Below are 21241 nucleotides of genomic sequence, written 5' to 3' on the forward strand. Positions count from 1 at the left end.
TGTAAGCGTCAAGAAGAAGCGCACTCCTTGTACACCATCGGCAGCTGATTCCACATAGATGTCTACAGAATCTGTTCTATTAAACGCTTATACAAATAGAGCCCCCCAACAGAGAGGAGAGGGTGTCAGCAGTAAGTTTTTGTTGACGTCACTGATTATTTTGCCCTTCGTCTGTTCCGTCAGAACAATAAGCCCCAAAAAACGGATCCTGTCTGTGGAGCATCCACCTTCACTCGGTCGGCATTTGGTCAGTAATCCATCAGTATTGCTAATGCCAAAAAAAAACAGCAGTGGATCCAAAACAGAGATGATATGTGAATGGAATATTTGCATGTCTTCTGTGTTTTGTACCCACTCCTGCTTTTGGCTACCAAATCATTAGCCAATTCTGATGCAAAATAGGGACCATGTCATGTAGGCCTTACAGCTGTTACACAATCCTTTGTGCGTCCCTTGAGATGGTAGAATATATAAATATCCAATGCACTCTTCAATTTGTGCAAAATTCCGGTTCTTTTAGTCAGTCAGATGACTGACTAAAAGAACCAGATTTTTCCACAAATTGAAGAGTGCTGTGGATATTTATATATTCTACCATCTCAAGGGACCCGTAGCCTGGATCTCCTTCTGCTGGCACCATCCTAGACCACTATACCTGGTACCTGAATTTTCGATTTGATTTACCCCATAGTGGGGTGTGTAGTACTGCTTACTATATTTTTTTATTTAGCAGCATCAGGAGGCCACAGACTGGCACAATGACAGAGTGTGGAGGAGGCAGTAGCATCAGGAGGAGGCCACAGGGTGGCACAATGACAGAGTGTGGAGGTGGCAGCAGCAGCATCAGTAGGCCAAAGAGTGGAACAATGACAGAGTGTGGAGGTGGCGGCAGCAGCATCAGGAGGAGGCCACAGGGTGGCACAATGACAGTGTGGAGGTGGCAGCAGCATCAGGAGATCACAGAGTGGCACAATGACAGAGTGTGAAGGTGGCAGCAGCAGCATCAGGAGGAGGCCACAGAGTGGCACAATGACAGCGTGGAGGTGGCAGCAGCAGCATCAAGAGGCCAGAGAGTGGCAAGGTGACATAATGTTGAGGTAGCAGCAGCAGCATCAGGAGACCACAGAGTAGCAAGGTGACATAGTGTGGACTTGGAAGCAGCATCAGGAGACTACAGAGTGTCAAGGTGACATAGTGTGGAGGTGGCAGCAGCATCAGGAGGCCACAGAGTGGCACAATGACAGAGCGTGGAGGTGGCAGCAGCATCAGAAGGAGGCCACAGTGTGACACAATGACAGTGTGGAGGTGGCAGCAGCATCAGGAAGCCACATGGTGGCACAATGACAGAGTGTGAATGTGGCAGCAGCATCAGGAGGAGGCCACAGAGTGGCACAATGACAGCGTGGAGGTGGCAGCAGCAGCATCAGGAGGCCACAGAGTGGCAAGGTGACATAGTGTTGAGGTGGCAGCAGCATCAGGAGACCACAGAGTGGCAAGGTGACAGTGTGTAGATGGCAGCAGCATCAGGAGGCCAAAAAGTGGCACAATGACAGAGCGTGGAGGTGGCAGCAGCATCAGGAGGAGGCCACAGGGTGGCACAATGACAGTGGGGAGGTGGTATCAGGAGGCCACAGAGTGGAACAATGACAGAGTCTGGAGGTGGTAGAAGCAGCAACATTTGGAGGAGGCCACAGAGTGGCACAATGACAGAGTGTGCCGGTGGCAGAAGCAGCATCAGCATCAGGAGACCACAGAATGGCAAGGTGACATAGTGTGGAGGTGGCGGCAGCATCAGGAGACCACAGAGTAGCAAGGTGACATAGTGTGGACGTGGCAGCAGCATCAGGAGACCACAGATTGGCAAGGTGACATAGTGTGGAGGTGGCAGCAGCATCAGGAGGCCACAGAGTGGCACAATGACAGAGCGTGGAGGTGGCAGCAGCATCAGGAGGCCACATGGTGGCACAATGACAGCGTGGAGGTGGCAGCAGCAGCATCAGGAGGACACAGAGTGGCAAGGTGACATAGTGTTGAGGTAGCAGCAGATGAGGTAGCAGCAGACAGATGAGTTCTTCTTGTGGTAACTATGGCCCCACTGCACTAAATACCTGCTCTGATGCCACACTACTGGCCGGGCAGGACAGCTTTTTAAGGGCAAACTCTGCCAGTTACAGCCACAAATCCAGTTTGGATGCCCAGTAGTCCAGCGGATCTTAAATGTGGGGTGGCAGAGTGCTGTCCAGGTATGCCACCACCTGCTGGTTCAGGTCCTGCTTCAGGTCTTGCTGCTGCTGCTGGCAAGTAGTTTCTTCACTAGGCGGGTGTAGAAAGCTGCTCATCAGCGACTCTAGACTCAAGTTGCTGCTGATGGAAGAGGAAGTGCTCCTACCCCCACCCTGCCACAGCAGCCATGGCATTGGAACGTGAGTGCAGAGGACGCCCCCGGTCAGACCTGCGAGAGGATGGACGATGGCGCAGATAGGCAGCAGCCAACTGACTACATAGGATGTCTCTATAGTAGTTCAGTTTGTCCTCCTTCTCAGCAGGTAAAAAAGGCCCCCAGTAGCGAGGGTTCAACCTGGTCTAGAGCCATAACCATGCATCGGGCAATTTGTGCAAGTGACTCGGAAGGGACTCCCTGCCTCCATCTCCACTGCATACTGCCACGGTGTGTCTGTGTCCTCTACCTTATCTTCCTCATCGCCCTATAGCTCCTCTGGCTGCTCCTGCTCCTCCTCTCCTGTCACCTGTGTAGAAAAACCACCCATTTCGCTACACATTGTTTGTGCTTCAATGTCCTCCTCCAGTTCAGCCCCCACAGGGCCCATGACCAGCCAGATTTACCAGCATCTGTTCCAGGACATGAAGCAGTGGAATAACATTGTTCATCCAGTAGTCTGGCGACTGAAAATAACGTGGCCTCCTCAAAGGGCCTGAGCAAACGGCAGGTGTCACTCATGAGCTGCCACTGGCTGACATCGAAGTTACACAGGGGAGTACTCCTGTCCGCTTGGATCATCAAGAAATCGTTTATGGCCTTTCTCTGTTCATATAGTCGGTCCAACATATGGACGGTGGAATTCCAACAGGTGGAAACGTTGCAATATCGGTGTAATTCCAACAGGTGGAAACGTTCCATATCAGCCTATGTTGGAGGATGCCATTCTGCTGCTGCAGCTCAAGGAGGGTGTGCTTTGTGGTGTACGAGTGGATGAAGTGCATGCAAAGTTTCCTGGCAATTTTTAGGAAGAGTTGAGGAACCGCTTGACAACCAGATTAAACATGTGTGCCATGCAGGGCTCATGGCTCAGCCCTCCTTGACGCAGTGCCGACACCATGTTCCTCCCATTGTCGGTCACCATGGTTCCGATTTTGAGATGTCGCGGAGAAAGCCAGGATTCAATTTCTTGATGAAGGACACGGAGCAGTTCCTCCCGTGTGTAATTCATTTCGCCCAGGCAAATGAGGTGCATAACAGCGTGACACCGCCGTGCCCTGCACATGTGGTATGCTGGAGGGGCACTGTGAATTGTCCCTGCAGTGGAGGCTGAGGACACAGTGGAGGATGAGGACACAGTGGAGGATGAGGAGGCAGAGGCGGACATTGTCGCAGGACCAACGGCTTGAAAACTAGTGATGAGCAGCAGGGGCAATATTCGAATTCGCAATATTTCGCGAATATTTGGGCGAATATTCGCCATATATTCGAGAATTCGCGAATTCATGATCTCCAGGCATTATTTTCTTGATTGCGAAAATTCGCATAAAATTCGCCTAAAATATTCGCATAAAAATTAACTGGTATGAACTGGTATTTAAAAAAAAATCAAATATTCGCGATTACGAATATATTTTGCGATATTCTAAATATTCGCGAATTCTCGAAGTGCCGATATTCGTGATTAAAATTCGCTATTCGAATATTCGTGATCAACAATAATGTACACTCAGCACACCCTGGTATGGTTGGCAGGGACAGAGTTAACCACCCTGTTCCACCCCTCTTGGCAGGAGGGGCTGGTCCTACTTCCTGTCTAAGGGGAGTTCTAGTCTAGTGAGTGAAGGAGAAGAATGCAATCCTTATGCTCCCATTCCTTAGGCCTCAGAATATAGAGACTAACCAATCTCTGTGAAACTTACTGCTTCTGCTACAGCATGAAAAAGAGAAAGGAGGAAGAAGAACTTAGAATTTGCATGGCTAAGGCGTAAGAGTCAGCAAAGTAACCTGCAACTACAGCTAGCCAGATTTTGCTACTTGTGAGGGATTACAATTAAGACACCCATCACAATTAACCAGGTCTTGGCCAAAAGTGCTCCTAGAACCTGTATCCTGCAGTGGACACTACAACCACAATTGCCAGATTATAGTTGCTAGCAGGGGCGTTGCTAGGTTAAAACATTCTGGGCCTGGACTCCTGATGTTTTGTCCCAGACCCCTGCCTGCCAGCTAGATACAACTGTATTGCTTTCCTCAGGACAGCAGTACAATTGAATCTAGTGCACTGGAAGAGCTGAAGGACCTGTGATGACATCGCAGGTCCTGTGACCAGTAAAACAGGCAGTGGTTGAAAAGGACCTGCGATGATGTCACCATCATGTGACCAGTGCAGGAGAGGATGGCAGTGAAGAGGAGAAGTCCTGGGGAAAGAAGCTGTGGTGATGTCTGTACATGAGGAGAGGTAAGTGAAGGGAGAGGCAGAGCAAAGCTGGGAGTTATGGTTATTTAACTGGTTTGTTAGGGCTGAAGGGAGGGATGTTATTTACATGGAACTGCGTGTTGATGGTGGCTGGGGAGGGAGTGATGTTATTTACATGGGACTGTATGCCGGACGGGCTGGGGGAGGCATTGATGTTATTTACATGAGACTGTATGTTTATGGCGGCTGTGGGAGGGAGTGATGTTATCTACATGGGACTGAATGTTGAGGGGGCAATGTTATTTACATGGGACTGTATGTTGAAGGTGGCTGGTGGGGGGAATGATGTTATTTACATGGGACTGAATGTTGAGGGGGTGATGTTTACATGGGATTGCATGTTTGAGGTGGCTGGGGAGGGGGGTATTATTTACTTGGGACTGTATATTGAAGGTGGCTGGGGAGGAGGTGATGTTATTTACATGGGACTGTATTTTGAAGGGGGTGATAGAGAGGGATGTTATTTACATGGGACTGTATATTTGAGAAGGCTGGAGAGATGGTGTGATGTTATTTATATGGGACTCTATGGCGGAGGGAAGGAAATAGTGTTATTTACATGGGACTGTATGGTGGAGGGGCTGAAGGGAGGGGAGTGATGTTATTTACTCAGGACTGTATTTTGGAGGGGGCAGGAGAGATGGTGTGATGTTATTTACATGGGACTGTATGGGGGAGGGAGGAATATAACTACAGGGGGCACTGCAGGGGCATTATAAATACTGGGGGCACTTCAGGGTGAGAATTATAACAGTAGGGGGCAGTATAAATACTGGGGGCACTGTAGGGGTATTATAAATACAGGGGACAATAGATGTTCTTGTTACTACTGGGGGCTCTATAGGAGGATCTGATAAATCTTCCTTTTTTCTACTGAGCACTATGGGGGACTTATTACTACTGAGGGGTCTGTAGAGAGCTTTATTACCACTGGGGGAACAATAGGGGGACCTTATTTCTAGTAGGGGGGCTCTGTGAGGGTATTAATACTAATGGAGGCACTCTTGGGGAGCATTATCACGGTTGGGGGCACTGTAGGGGGCAGTATTACTAATGAGGGCATTTTAGAAGGAAATTACTATGGGTAGGACTATGAGGAGCACCATTACTATGGGGGCACTCATTTTTCTTCAGGATAGTATTTGGGGGTATTGGGAAGCACAGCGAGCAGCAGGATAACACTGTGGGGACGCCAGGTTGGGGGATGATGATAGAAAAGTGAGGAAGCTAAGATGTCCGTGTGTCACACTCTGCAGAGACGAGGCGGCTGAGAGAAGTTGTACGGACCAAATGGAGATGATGAGAGAGAAGATCTACATCAGAGGAGACTGGGCCATATTCATTGGGGCTTGGGCCCTGGATCTTTTGAGACCCGAGCAACGCCCCTGGCTCCTAGCCAGATATTCTAGTGAGACTTTAGCAAGAAAGCATACCAAGAGGGCCATTATCTGCCACTTTGCCAGCCTCCATACCTCGCCATCTGTGAAAAGGACGTGTACAGATTATTGTTAGATATACAGTAGTACAACTACTATTTTGAACTCATGTAAAAAGGGACGTTTATTCTTCTACCTCTGGCCTGACTCTTACCATCCCATACACTGACCATTGCACTACTATACCTCCTGGCCGGCACCCATACAACTACCAGCCCCAACTACAGGGAGTGCCCCAACGGAAGAAAAGGTGCCCTCCTCTTACTGCAGCAGCTCTAGGGAGCAAGGGCCTAAGGAAAATCACTGTGACACATCCTTTAGTCAGAGCCACTACCACTCCCATCCTCTGCTCCGGCTCCCCATGAGCTTGCTGTACTTCCTTAGTGAATAGGAGGACTAATTTATTGTAGGAGAGTCTGTACTTTTGACTGACAGCTGCCGCTCCAATCAGCACTCCTGGTCAGTAAGGTGGTGTCCACGTGGTCTCATTTTTTCAAAATTGGAGCAAAAAACACGTAATTTTGCCACACGTTTCAAGAAAGTCAGAACATGTATACAGTGCTGATTGGAGGAGCACCGATCAGTCACAAGTACTGACTCTCCTACAATAAATCCACACTTCTATTCACTGCTATTGGAAAACGCCTACTCAGAACTGTGCTTATTGCTGATACGTGTACTGCAACTCCCATTATCTGCTCAGTAAAGAGAGATTTATTATAACTAAATAGGCCTGGTCCTTTCCACAGTCATCCGCTGCCTGCCCCCACACCTGTTTTCCTGCCTGGCACCCTGCCAACCATCCACTACCAATCACACTCCAGCCACCACAAGACAGGAGAGCCCAAAAGCCCTGGGTGTGCCCTGAGGGAAGAAAGGGTGCGTCTTTCCATCACTGCACCTCCCAGCAAGTGCCACAGTGAGTACAACTACCACCATCATTGCCACTATCACCCCATCCTACCCTGTGGCCCGTCTCACTATGAGAGGCAGGAGCCTGGTTTGGCACTTGGGGGCCACAACTGGAAGCTGCAGCCACACATCTGCCAATACACCTCCCAGGGGGCCACCATGTGAGGTAGGTAATTAATCTATATACACTATGTAGTGTAATGCTGTGTAAAAGAGTGCCTGCATATGGAAAAGTGTGTGTGTAAGAGTGTCTGCCTATGGAAAAGTGTGTGTGTAAGAGTGTCTGCGTATGGAAAAGTGTGTGTGTAAGAGTGTCTGCCTATGGAAAAGTGTGTGTGTAAGAGTGTCTGCCTATGGAAAAGTATGTGTGTAAGAGTGTCTGCCTATGGAAAAGTGTGTGTGTAAGAGTGTCTGCCTATGGAAAAGTATGTGTGTAAGAGTGTCTGCATATGGAAAAGTGTGTGTGTAAGAGTGTCTGCATATGGAAAAGTGTGTGTGTAAGTGTCTGCATATGGAAAAGTGTGTGTGTGTAAGAGTGTCTGCATATGGAAAAGTATGTGTGTAAGAGTGTCTGCATATGGAAAAGTGTGTGTGTAAGAGTGTCTGCATATGGAAAAGTGTGTGTGTAAGAGTGTCTGCCTATGGAAAAGTGTGTGTGTAAGAGTGTCTGCATATGGAAAAGTGTGTGTGTAAGAGTGTCTGCCTATGGAAAGGTGTGTGTGTAAGAGTGTTTGCCTATGGAAAAGTGTGTGTGTAAGAGTGTCTGCATATGGAAAAGTGTGTGTGTAAGAGTGTCTGCCTATGGAAAAGTGTGTGTGTAAGAGTGTTTGCCTATGGAAAAGTATGTGTGTAAGAGTGTCTGCATATGGAAAAGTGTGTGTGTAAGAGTGTTTGCCTATGGAAAAGTATGTGTGTAAGAGTGTCTGCCTATGGAAAAGTGTGTGTGTAAGAGTGTTTGCCTATGGAAAAGTATGTGTGTAAGAGTGTCTGCATATGGAAAAGTGTGTGTGTAAGAGTGTCTGCATATGGAAAAGTGTGTGTGTAAGAGTGTCTGCCTATGGAAAAGTGTGTGTGTAAGAGTGTCTGCATATGGAAAAATGTGTGTGTAAGAGTGTCTGCATATGGAAAAGTATGTGTGTAAGAGTGTCTGCATATGGAAAAGTGTGTGTGTGTAAGAGTGTCTGCATATGGAAAAGTGTGTGTGTGTGTAAGAGTGTCTGCCTATGGAAAAGTGTTTGTGTAAGAGTGTCTGCATATGGAAAAGTGTGTGTGTAAGAGTGTCTGCATATGGAAAAGTGTTTGTGTAAGAGTGTCTGCATATGGAAAAGTGTGTGTGTAAGAGTGCCTGCATATGGAAAAGTGTGTGTGTGTGTGTGTGTGTAAGAGTGTCTGCATATGGAAAAGTGAGTGTAAGAGTGTCTGCATATGGAAAAGTGAGTGTAAGAGTGTCTGCATATGGAAAAGTGAGTGTAAGAGTGTCTGCATATTGAAAATTACATAGAAAAGAAAAAACAGAGGCAGCGCCTCATGTGTGAGATCAGGATATGACAATAGTATCACAGTATATACTGCGCTTACATCTGTCTGTTGTGGGAGTCACAACACCTTAAGAGCCTGCTGTAATTTTACCCCCCACCCTGAGCGGTTCCTTAGGACCGCAGCCTCGGATTCTCAGTTGGCTTCACGATGTGAACCGTGAGCTGCAAGCTCAAACTGGAAGAAGTCCAGGCGCTATCAAAATCCAGGAGCTATCACCAGCAACCTTGTAGACAGGTACGTATAAAATGTACCGGTAATTTCTTTATTTGGTCATCAACGCGTTTTAAGTGCGGATCGCCCTCTTCGTCAGGCACATTCACATTAAAAGAGTCATACAGATCAAGAAGTGTTCAGATCAAATAAGTGTTCTAGCACGCAGACCAGTGTGTTAGGTCAAAGGTAGAGGAGAGGGGGGGACAACAGTCATGGATAACCTTAGACAATATAAAAAAAAAACTTAATGCAATTTTTTTTGTAGGTAAAAAGATTAGAGTACAAGAGTGTTAATAATTGTGAAGGATAATTAACAATTATTTAAAAAAATAATATAGTATAACAGGAGTTAAAAGAATGTACATGAGGTACTCTTGGGATGAATATTTTATTGGGAGTTTAAAAATACTGGGTTCTCAATAAGGTATAATATATACTGCAATTTAATGGAAAATAATGTTTTTATGTGTCGGTATACCAGTTTTGCCCACAAGAGGTCACTATAGTGTTATAATAAACAACTGTACATGAGAGGAATAGACTGCATTGAAAGATTGTTGCAAATTTGCCAGAAAATACATTTTAAAGATAAATGTAGATGAATATAAGGACACGTAAACATTTCTCTTCTGGAGGATGTGATTAAAGGGGTCGGCCCATCTCATACATTGGGGGCATGTCGCTTTGAAATGACCCCAATGTCTGATAGGTGCAGGTCCCACCTCTTCTAGAGGGTCCCAGAGGCGAGACCCGCACCTATCAGACATTGGGGACACATCCTAGCGATATGCCCCCAATGTATGAGATGGGCCAACCCCTTTAAAGAATAATAATAAATAGTACATATAAAATAAGGTAAAAGGTCAACCAGGAACAAAGGGATAATTGTTTTTTATTTTTTATCTATTGTTTTTTTTGTCTATTATTTTTAGATATCGGTAGGTTACATGTGTAAGAGAGTGCCTGCAAATGTAAAGGTGCGTGTGTAGAGTGCCTGTGTTGTATATCGGCAGCCCGTGCCTGCTGCGGGCATTGGCACCACTCTACTCGCCCCTCTGCTGGTGGCCTGGACTTGATGGTTCCAGCCCCTGGAGTCTTCTGGCCTGTCTTCTTGGGCAGGCACCCGCCTGTCATTGCCAGCTAGGCCTCTCCATTCTGCTCCTAGGGCTTGCGCGTGTCGTTGCAATTCATGAGATTCTCATCTTCTTTGTGCGGTGCCAAATCAATTAGAAGTATAAGAATGTGTACACCATACTGCTCCCATAATGAGACCTGACACACAGGTGGTTCCATGAAAGCATCTTCTCATCCCCCCCTGAGCCATGGTAGAAGAGAGAGCTTTATTCAAGTTACATTGACTTAAATAGCAGATATGACATCACAAAAGGGGTGTTCCTTAAGAAGAGACTATTGGCTCCTTGACCTGATAGGAGTGGGTTCAGCAACTTCAACTCTGAGTTCATAGGTAGATTTGAAAACTGCAACCTAATCCCCCCTTCCCTATTGACCATAAGACAAAGGAATGCACACATGGCTCATACATCTGGTTTGCGGCCATCTAGTGGACAAAAATGTGTACTACAGAATGTTCACATTATATATGTATAGAGGAATAAATCCTATCTCTCCCATGTGCATTATCCAGCTCTTAAAGGGCCAGCATGTGCCCACCCTTACACCTACACCAGCCGATGGCTGGCAATCCTGGGGTATTTTAAGAACCTTCCCCAGTAGGAGAGTGCCTGAGCAATAGGTTCTCTAGCTTGTTAGTTCCTACAAAGGTGTGCTGTATCTGTTTGCCTGTGTCCCGACATCTGCCTGAATTCTGACTATTCACTGCCCCACCTGACCTACACTCCGGTACTGCAACTTTCAACCGCAGCAGCAACACCTCCACCGCCCGCAGCCTCCAGGCGGCCACTTTCTCTGCTCTTTGAAGGGGACTCCAAGTTATGCTGAGGCGTTATGAATCAATGCACCATCCATTCTGAGCTTCTGTCCCACCAATGTCCTACAGACTAGCCCAAAATAACCTTCCTGGTTTCCCTTACAAAGCTCTCACCTGGGCTACTCATCCATTGCTCAGCAATCTAAAAGGTTTTCTGGTCACTTTCTGCAGGGTCTTTACGGAGCTGGGTCGGTCCATTTCAGCTGCCACTTCACTTCTGCACTTGTGCCAGGGCAACCTCATGGTTGGACAGTGTGCCATAAGGCTGTATTAGACAGCCAGAATTACCAGGCGACGGGGAAGGACTCGTTCATCCCGACAATCATCGGCTATTACATGCAGCGATCTCCTCCTCAGTATAGGGAGCAGTGATCGTTTGCATTTCCCTATAATGAATCCGCAGCAGATTGTGATTAGTCCTCAAATAAGAGGGGCGGGGGGGGGGGGAGATAGAACATTTGCTGTGGGCCCCAGTCAGTTCCAGCTGCGCCCCTGATAGCCCAGTATTACTGGGGGCCACGGTCTCCAGGCAGGGGAGATCTTGTGACGACCCCCAGTCCTTCTGCTCCCTGAGACCTCATCACGGATCTGCCTTCTTTGTTGGGAGGCTGTGTAATATGGGCCGGGGGCCACTGGTGTTCTTCAGGGCCACATGTTGTTCCCTCCCTGGTCTTCTCTGTGAGTCAAGCGGCTAATTTGTTTTTGAAACACGTTTTTGGTTTCCATGGCTTTCCCCCCCCACCCAGTGTCACGGCCTCCAGGTGACGGCCTCTCCTCCGGGCCTCCAGGTGACGGCCTCTCCTCCGGGCCTCCCTGATACTTCACAGCTTCTCTAGAAGACCCCCAGACTCCACTTTCACTTTCTCCGGCGTCTAACCTCTCCGGCCTCGCTCTGCCCGGTAACTGCTGATCCTCTGGAGAATCATTTTCCTATTGGAGGGAAGTGTAAGCGCCGTCCAATCAGAGCGGAGCTCCTCCAGTGCACGGACTGGGATCCTCTATTACAGCTGCGCTCGTCTGGGGGACACTCAGGTTCTCGTCACTCGGGGCCCCCAATATATCAGAGGAAGATGAAGAAGATGTTCCCCCTCGTTGTGCTTCTCCTCCATGTGTCTGCGGTGTGTTCTGGTGAGTATGGAGGCTCTAGGACCGGGTTATTAGGTGTATTCTGCAGTGTCAGTGTGTTGCAGTCTATAAGACGCAGGAAATCGCTGGAGAAGCCGCACATGTAGCCTGCGCCATAGCGATCTTCTGTCTGTCGCTAGAGATCGGTGCGATCATCGTATGGCAGTATGGCGGTCTGACCCCCGCTGTATGGACACAATGCGGAGAACACGGCGGAGGAGGACGGAGCAAACTGTGCGCCAAATGTGTGATAGAATGTAGGGGCTGAGAGGAGGGATAAAGTGCGCCAAATGTATCACAGACGTGCGCCAATTTCTGACAGTTTAATGGAGCGTATTCACATCAGCCGTGAGGTCGTGTAAGGGAAGAAATGTCGCTGAGCTGCGCCAAATCCTCTCCGTGCGCCATATTCCTGCAGTATAACTTCTGCTGAGTAAAGTCCGGGCTGGAAGCAGAAACCTGGAGCGGAATAAGAATCTGAGCCAAAGGGATGACTGAGCACAGTGGTGGGCAGTGTAATATTCAGGGGGCACAGTGTGGGGCAGTGTAATATTCAGGGGGCACAGTGTGGGGCAGTGTAATATTCAGGGGGCACAGTGTGGGGCAGTGTAATATTCAGGGGGCACAGTGTGGGGCAGTGTAATATTCAGGGGGCACAGTGTGGGGCAGTGTAATATTCAGGGGGCACAGTGTGGGACAGTGTAATATTCAGGGTGCACAGTGTGGGACAGTGTAATATTCAGAGGGCACAGTGTGGGGCAGTGTAATATTCAGGGCCACAGTGTGGGACAGTGTAATATTCAGGGTGCACAGTGTGGGGCAGTGTAATATTCAGGGCCACAGTGTGGGGCAGTGTAATATTCAGGGGGCACAGTGTGGGGCAGTGTAATATTCAGGGGGCACAGTGTGGGGCAGTGTAATATTCAGGGGGCACAGTGTGGGGCAGTGTAATATTCAGGGGGCACAGTGTGGGACAGTGTAATATTCAGGGCCACAGTGTGGGGCAGTGTAATATTCAGGGCCACAGTGTGGGACAGTGTAATATTCAGGGTGCACAGTGTGGGGCAGTGTAATATTCAGGGTGCACAGTGTGGGGCAGTGTAATATTCAGGGCCACAGTGTGGGGCAGTGTAATATTCAGGGGGCACAGTGTGGGGCAGTGTAATATTCAGGGTGCACAGTGTGGGGCAGTGTAATATTCAGGGGGCACAGTGTGGGGCAGTGTAATATTCAGGGCCACAGTGTGGGACAGTGTAATATTCAGGGGGCACAGTGTGGGCCAGTGTAATATTCAGGGGGCACAGTGTGGGGCAGGGTAATATTCAGGGGGCACAGTGTGGGGCAGTGTAATATTCAGGGGGCACAGTGTGGGGCAGTGTAATATTCAGGGGGCACAGTGTGGGGCAGTGTAATTTTCAAAACAGCTGATTGGCAGGGGTCCTGGGTGTCGCACCCCCACTGATCAGATGCTGATTTCCTATGCAGAGGATAGGTCATCAGTAAAAAAAAATGTTGGCAAACCCTTTTAAAGCCGGTCTGTCACCTCTAAAATGTATTTCAGTATACCGGTACATGCCGCCATGTGAGGCCGGATCCCAGAAAACATAACCATGCCTGTTTTGTTAAAATCCGGATCTCTAGAGCTGAGAAATGCTCCTCTTTATTGTTATATAAAATTATGGGAGCCATTTACTAATCTGAAATACGTCTACATTAGGCGTATTTCAGACGCAGATGGCGGCACAACTAACCGTATATGCGGCTTTTTCCCGCTCACACCAGGTCTAAGATTGTGGGTGTAGCATGGGCGGGGAAGGACCGGCAGGCCCGTCTCATTCATCATTTTGTACACCTGTTTTAGAAAATGGTCTAAATGTAAGACAGACAGGACGCCGTATTACATTTAGACTGGTGCTGGATGCACCGACGTTACGTATAGGCCGGCGCCGCTTCATAACGTCGGCGGAACCACCGCCAGCACAGGGGCTTTATGAAGACCGGCATCTAAAACGCTGGTCCTAATAAATGTGCCCCTATGTTTTTGGTGCCCAGTAGGCGGGACCACTCCTATTGGTGCACCGTTGCTCACAAGAAAAGTATGATCATGTTTCGGGGCACCTACTCAATATGGCGGTATGCTTACTTTGAAGGTGACAGACTCTTTAAAGGAAACCTGTAGGAGGGGTGAAGTAATTCCCGCCATTTACAGCTAATCGACTGCTCATGTGTTATGAATATCTGCCTGTTCCTTGGCTCCATTTATTTTTTAATAGTATCTTTTTATTTTATTAAATTTGTAGAAAGCATAACAAACACTACAATACAGACAATCATCATTTGAGTCTAGTACAAATCAAATACATGGGATCAATCAGAACGGCTCCTCATGACCCAAGTGCAGGTCAGAAGCAAATATCAAGTTCAGTATAAATATTACCCAACCTACTTTGCCTGAGGATAATTATAAGTACCGCCCATACACACACACATTCACACCACCCTCATTGGTCGGAACAGTTACTCCGTCATCTATGGTACCAGAGTCTGGGCTTCAATCCAAGAGTCCCATATCTTCATGTAGCGATCAGGGGTCCCTCTTTTCTCATATACGAACTTATATAATCCAAGATCCGCATTAATTAGATGTACCCATTGTTGCATAGTAGGATTCTTAGGAGGTTTCCAATTGAGAAGGATAGTTTTCCTAGCATAATATAAGAGTATTCTGTAAAGTTTCCTACCAAATTTGGTGGGAACAACCTCATTGGCTACTCCCAACAGACTACTGAGCTCAGTACAAACATTAGGAAAGCCCAGTTTATCATTACGGTAATATACGCATGAATTTCCTCCCAGAAGCCATGAATAATCGGACACTGCCACACCATGTGTATAAGGGAACCATTTTCATGTCCACATCTTGTGCAATGAGGGTTCGGCAATTTACCCATTTTAAATAACCTCACTGGAGTATAATAAATCCTATGGAGCCACTTAACTTGAATCAACTGATCCCTAGCACTTACCACTGTAGATCTCCATGTACAGCTAGATTCTTTAACATGTGCATCTTCCAAACCTTCGATGTCTCTTTTCCATCTGACAAAAGCCTTATCCAGAGGGGAGTCCTGCAGCGCCATCAGCGACGCATAAAGAGTCGACACTGGTTTGACTAAGGGAACCCTCCTAATCGCTGCCTCCACTGGACTACACTCCAACTTTAAAGGTTCTCTACCAAACTGAGCCTGACAGGCATGCCTGAGTTGAAAATATCTGTATAAACAACGCTGGGGCAAATTAAATTCTTGCTTCAAACTACTAAAGGATCTAAAGAGGCCCTTGTCATACAGTTGAGTAAGGTAACGTATCCCCTTCTGGGGCCAAAATTCAAACTCTAGTAGTGAGAACAGCTCCGGAAGCACTCTGTTTCTCCACAACGGCAAATATGGCGACCAAGTAATATCACTCTCTTCAGGGTTACCCCTCTGGCCCCATTTTACCCAAATCTGCACTGCAGCTGCCATCGATTGGGTGTAGTGTACTGCAGACCTAGCCCCCCTCCTATTTGCCAAGTTCGTAAGTGCCTCATAGGACCCCAACAAAGCTGCTTCCAACACTACCGCCGGGTTCCCCGAGTCAGCCCGTACCCACCACGCCACATAACTTAGCTGCACCGCTACATAATACATGTACAGGTTTGGTAAGGCAAGACCCCCCCCCCGCAGGTAAGATGCCTGGAGGGTGGATCTCGCTATTCTGGGAGAAGACTTATTCCATAGAAAGGGAGAAATTACTCTATCTAGGGTAGCAAAATGTCTCTTGGGAATTAACACTGGAGCAGCCCTATACAATTTTGGGAGAAGAATCATTTTTACCACATTGGTACGCCCGATCAGAGTTAAGGGGAGATTTTCCCAAGCCTCCAGCTTTCGAGTAATGGATTGCATTGTAGGAACAATATTCAAATCAAAAAATTTTGCCACCTGTCTATGAACAATAATCTCCAAATATGTAAATTGCTCCACAATCTGAAGCCTATTGTTCACCGAAATGCGAGCTGGGTCAACGTCATCAACCAGACAGAGACTAGACTTAGCGCAGTTCACACGGAGACCTGAGAAGCCACCAAATTGATCAACAACGCTTAAAAGGGTATCTAGAGACTTCCCTGTATCCGCCAGGTATACCAACATGTCATCAGCATATAATGAAAGCTTTTCTGATATTCCAGCTATTTCCCAGCCTTCTATACCTGAATTAGAGGATATGAGTATCGATAAAGGTTCCATAATTAATGCAAATAACAGGGGGGAGAGAGGGCAGCCCTGTCTAGTGCCTCTACCCAAGGGGAAGGAGTCCGATGTGTACCCATTTACCCTGACTCTCGCCGACGGGGATCTATAGAGCATTTGCAGCCAGCTCAAAAATTTCTCCGGAAAGCCCATTTGAGTCAGTACAGCCCACATAAATTCCCATTCTACTGAATCAAAGGCTTTTTCATTGTCTAGGGACGCCAGAGCTCTCATGCCTCTATTATCATGGTTGACCTGAAGGTTTGTGAACAATCTCCTTAAATTAATATCTGTGGTTTTCCCTGGCATAAACCCCGATTGATCTACCCCAACCAAGGAGAGAATTACCCCCCCGCAATCTTAACGCCAGTACCTTCGCAAAGATTTTAACATCAAGATTCAGAAGTGAGATAGGTCGATAAGAGCTACACTGGTCAGATGGCTTCCCGGATTTATGAATCACCACTATCGTTGCCTCCAGAAAGGATGGTGGCAACGAACCACTTTCCAGTGCATACCTCAACAGCTTCCCAAATCTGCTAACCAGGTCTTTAGAAAATCTCTTATACCATTCAGCAGGAAATCCATCGGGTCCCGGGGTTTTCTTGGTTGCTAAGGAACTAATGGCCGTTTCAATCTCCAGGTCAGATATGTCTGCCGCCAGGGCCACCCCGTCATCTCTGTCCAAAGAAGGAATCTCCATACCTGCTAAGAAATTGGCAATTTCTTCCGAGGTACACGTGATCTTGGGGGCATATAATGTCTCATAATAGGAAGCGAACCGGCGGCAGACATCTCTAGGTTCCCTCAACAATAGCCCCTGATCATTCAGCACTCCCGCTACCACCGTTTGCGGAGTCTCAGATCTAGTCAAGTACGCCAAAGCCCTGCCACACTTATCGCCATCTGAAAAAATAGTTTGTTTCTGATTTAAAAGTTTCTTCTCAGTATATTCAGTTAAATGCAAAGTAAACCTACGCTGCGCCTCAAGCCACAAAGTCTGCTTCTCAGGGCACGGATCTAGTATATATAACCTCTCTTTATCAGCTAGTTCCGTCTCTAGTTTCATCCGTTTGATATTCAGTTCCTTTCTGTGAGTTGCAATAGCCGCAATCAATGCCCCTCTCATTACTGACTTAAAAGCATCCCATTCTACCAGAGGATTCGTAGACCCTTCATTCTCTGCCCAGTAGTTTCCCATTGTATCTAGACTCTCGCTCACCACAGGTAATACCTCGAGCCACATAGGGTTTAACCGCCACTGCTTATCAGTCGAAGCCAGCGGCTGTGACAGTATCAGAAGGAGGGGGGCATGGTCTGAAACTCCTCTCGGTAGATAATCACAGGACTTGATATAAGGGGATAAATCCCTGCTGACAAAGGCTAAATCTATGCGAGAAAGTGAGCCAGTAGATGCTGAATAGCACGAAAATTGCGCATCTATGGGGTGGAAATAGCGCCATGCTTCCACTAAATCATAGGTACTAGCCCAATGTGACAGGACATTGCTGTGCGAGGCCTGAGGAACCCTTCTGTCCCGTATAGGATCTAAAGTGGCATTGTAGTCACCCATAATAATATAAGGTATTGCTGGAAATCCTGCTATTTTAGCTGTAATTAAGTCTAGGACCTCTCTGCGGAATGGCGGAGGAATATATAGTCCCACAAATAGGTACTGCAGGCCTCTGACACAAGCATGTAAAATCACATACCTACCATAAGGGTCCAGCTGTACAGACAGTATTTGAAACGGAAGACTTTTAGCGATCAAAATAGACACGCCTCTAGCGTGGTTTGAGTAAACCGCATGATATGTGGGGCCTATCCATGGGCGCCGCAAAGCTAGCACTTTCTGACCTTGTAGGTGCGTTTCCTGTAATAACATTATGTCAGGGTTATACCTCTTCAGATAATTGAACACTAAAGACCGTTTAATCTTATCATTCAGACCCCGAACATTCCATGAAAGTAGCTTAATTACCGCCATTTATCCTTCCAAAGATAACATCTCCATAGTTTCCGACCAATGAAGGCACATTCACGCACACATACAATCCACATCAAAGAACCCCCCAACAGAGAGACTCTCTCTAGCCCCCCCACTTTCAACCTCCCCAACCGACCCTTCCCAAACCTACCTAACATGGTTGAGCCTGATACCCCAAACTCACAACTCCTGGGTACGATAACCTACCCTAACTCATTAGAACATATATACCATATAGGTACGTTAGTGATAGGAAGCAAGTATATAAGTCTACCCACAACAGTGCATAGTCATACAGGGTGTTGCCACCTAGCATACCTATATGGGGTTAAACTTCTGATCAATAGACAAAGTCAAAGAAACAGGGATTCTAACAGGAGTAATAGTGGTGCATTAAAACCCAAGTACTCCACCCCCCCCCTCCCCCAACCACCTTGTCAGTAAAGCAATTTAACATTTAATCAAGTATTATATGCTCCAGCTGCCATCACTATAGTATAGACCATCAGCGGTGAGGCCTTGCATTTAGATTTCTCTCAATCCATTCATTAGCCTCTTCAGGAGTACTAAAAAAACGGACTGTTTCACCATCCTGCACCCTCAAGCGAGAAGGGTAGATCATGGCATATTTCACATTTTTGTCCCTCAGCCGCGCTCGGACCTCAGTAAACTGCTTCCTTTTCTTCTGGACCTCTGCAGTAAAGTCCGGGTAAAAGGACAAACGGACATTCTCATAGCTGACATTCCCCTTCTGCCGAGCAGCTAGCAAAATAGCGTCTCTATCCCTGTAGTTCAGGATCTTCATGATGAAAGGTCTAGCAGGGGATCCCGGCGGTAAGGGCCTGGTTGGAATCTGATGTGCCCTTTCTATAACAAAGCAACTGGAAAGAGAGATGGGATATAACACTTCTTTTATGAGTTGCTCCGCAAAAATTTCTGGGGTAGACCCCTCCGCTCGCTCCGGTAAGCCCAAATTAATGGAAACCCTATTAAAGGATAGGATTGTGGAACATCTAAAATCCCATGGATTGCAAGATGAAAAACAACATGGGTTTACTTCAGGGAGATCATGTCAAACAAATCTTATAGATTTTTTGGACTGGGTGAATAAAATAATAGACGGTGGAGGTGCAGTAGACATCGCATATCTAGATTTTAGTAAGGCTTTTGACACTGTCCCACATAGAAGACTTATCAATAAACTGCAGTCATTGAGCATGGACTCCCATATTGTTGAGTGGATTAGGCAGTGGCTGAGTGACAGACAACAGAGGGTTGTAGTCAATGGAGAACATTCAAAACAAGGTAATGTTACCAGTGGGGTTCCACAGGGATCTGTACTGGGACCGATTTTGTTTAATATCTTCATAAGTGATATTGCAAAAGGCCTCGCTGGTAAGGTTTGTCTTTTTGCTGATGACACAAAGATATGTAACAGGGTTGATGTTCCTGGAGGGAAACGCCAAATGGAAAAGGATTTAGGAAAACTAGAAGAATGGTCAGAACTCTGGAAACTGAAATTTAATGTGGATAAGTGCAAGATAATGCACCTGGGGCGTAAAAACCCAAGGGCAGAATATAGAATATTTGACACAGTCCTGACCTCAGTATCTGAGGAAAGGGATTTAGGAGTAATTATTTCAGAAGACTTAAAGGTGGGAAGACAATGTAATAGAGCAGCACGAAATGCCAGCAGAATGCTTGGATGTATAGGGAGAGGTATAAGCAGTAGAAAGAGTGAAGTGCTTATGCCGCTGTACAGAACACTGGTGAGACCTCACTTGGAGTATTGTGCTCAGTACTGGAGGCCATATCTCCAGAAGGATATAGATACTCTAGAGAGAGTTCAGAGAAGAGCTACTAAACTGGTACATGGATTGCAGGATAAAACTTACCAGGAAAGGTTAAAGGACCTTAACATGTATAGCTTGGAAGAAAGACGAGACAGAGGGGATATGATAGAAACTTTTAAATACATAAAGGGAATCAACTCGGTAAAGGAAGAGAGCATATTTAATAGAAGAAAAACTACCACAAGAGGACACAGTTTTAAATTAGAGGGGCAAAGGTTTAAAAGTAATATAAGGAAGTATTACTTTACTGAGAGAGTAGTGGATGCATGGAATAGCCTTCCTGCAGAAGTGGTAGCTGCAAATACAGTGAAGGGGTTTAAGCATGCATGGGATAGGCATAAGGCCATCCTTCATATAAGATAGGGCCAGGGGCTATCCATAGTACTCAGTATATTGGGCAGACTAGATGGGCCAAATGGTTCTTATCTGCCGACACATTCTATGTTTCTATGATACGGACGTTGTTACGTCTATTGCGGTTCTCAGCGTCCTCCGCCCTGGCTTGCAGCATCTGAACCTGTTGCAGCAGCTGCCTGGTGTCATTTCCAGCTGCTCTGGACGCATCTTCCACATCACTCACTCTTTGCTCTACTGCAGATGTTCTTTCACGAATTTTGTCAAAATCATGTCGCAAACAGCTAAGGTCAGACTGTAGATGGTCTATCTTTGATGTAAGAGCGGCTTGACAATCAGCTATAGCTTTCATAATTTGAGAGGCATAAGCAGAGGCACCAGGGACAGGAGACCCCTCACTTTCCAGCTCTGTCTGACTCATGGCGTCCATGAAACGTTTAACAGTAGATGGAGCCACAGAAGAAGTTTTGCGGCCCATAGAAATAGTCCACAGACACTTTAAAGATCTGCTGGGGAATGTCACTCATGCAGCAAATCAAGATGAGGCTTTATTCAATCCGACAATTCTTGCCCTTCAGCCAAGCAAACTGCCGATTATCTTTATATTCCTCGGGGGGGGGGGGGAATAAGCACTCCAACGCCACCACTAAACTTTCAAATATACTGTATTAAATTCTGCTACTTTCATATAAAAGAACTCCTAGTAGGATTCTCTCTGCAGGGCTTCAGGAAAATAGTGGAGTTAGTATCGGAGGGAGATACTGAGCGATTCGCGGTCTCACTCTGTCTGCTGGATCAGAGAGAAGACACGCCGCTCACACACCGCTGGCAAGATGGCGCCCGCCGCGCGGCCTCTTCCCGCCTCAGCCGCCGAACACGAGACTT

The 21241-nt window shown here is 46.9% G+C and overlaps 1 protein-coding gene across 2 annotated transcripts in view; it reads left to right on the forward strand.

The window, feature by feature from the left end:
• The first annotated feature begins 11714 nt into the window (after positions 1-11714).
• Positions 11715-21241, forward strand: part of LOC120977449 (H-2 class I histocompatibility antigen, Q9 alpha chain-like) — a 49464-nt gene continuing 39937 nt past the window's right edge. For both annotated transcript variants that reach the window (XR_005773896.1, XM_040405413.1), the window contains exon 1: positions 11715-11873. Coding sequence is in view for 1 of the 2 variants with exons in the window: in XM_040405413.1 (XP_040261347.1) it covers positions 11816-11873 (58 nt within the window). In the remaining variant the exon portion in view is untranslated. The remainder of the gene's footprint in view (positions 11874-21241) is intronic.

The sequence above is a fragment of the Bufo bufo genome, chromosome 8 (genome assembly GCF_905171765.1).
Source record: "Bufo bufo chromosome 8, aBufBuf1.1, whole genome shotgun sequence".
Lineage (NCBI taxonomy): Eukaryota > Metazoa > Chordata > Amphibia > Anura > Bufonidae > Bufo > Bufo bufo.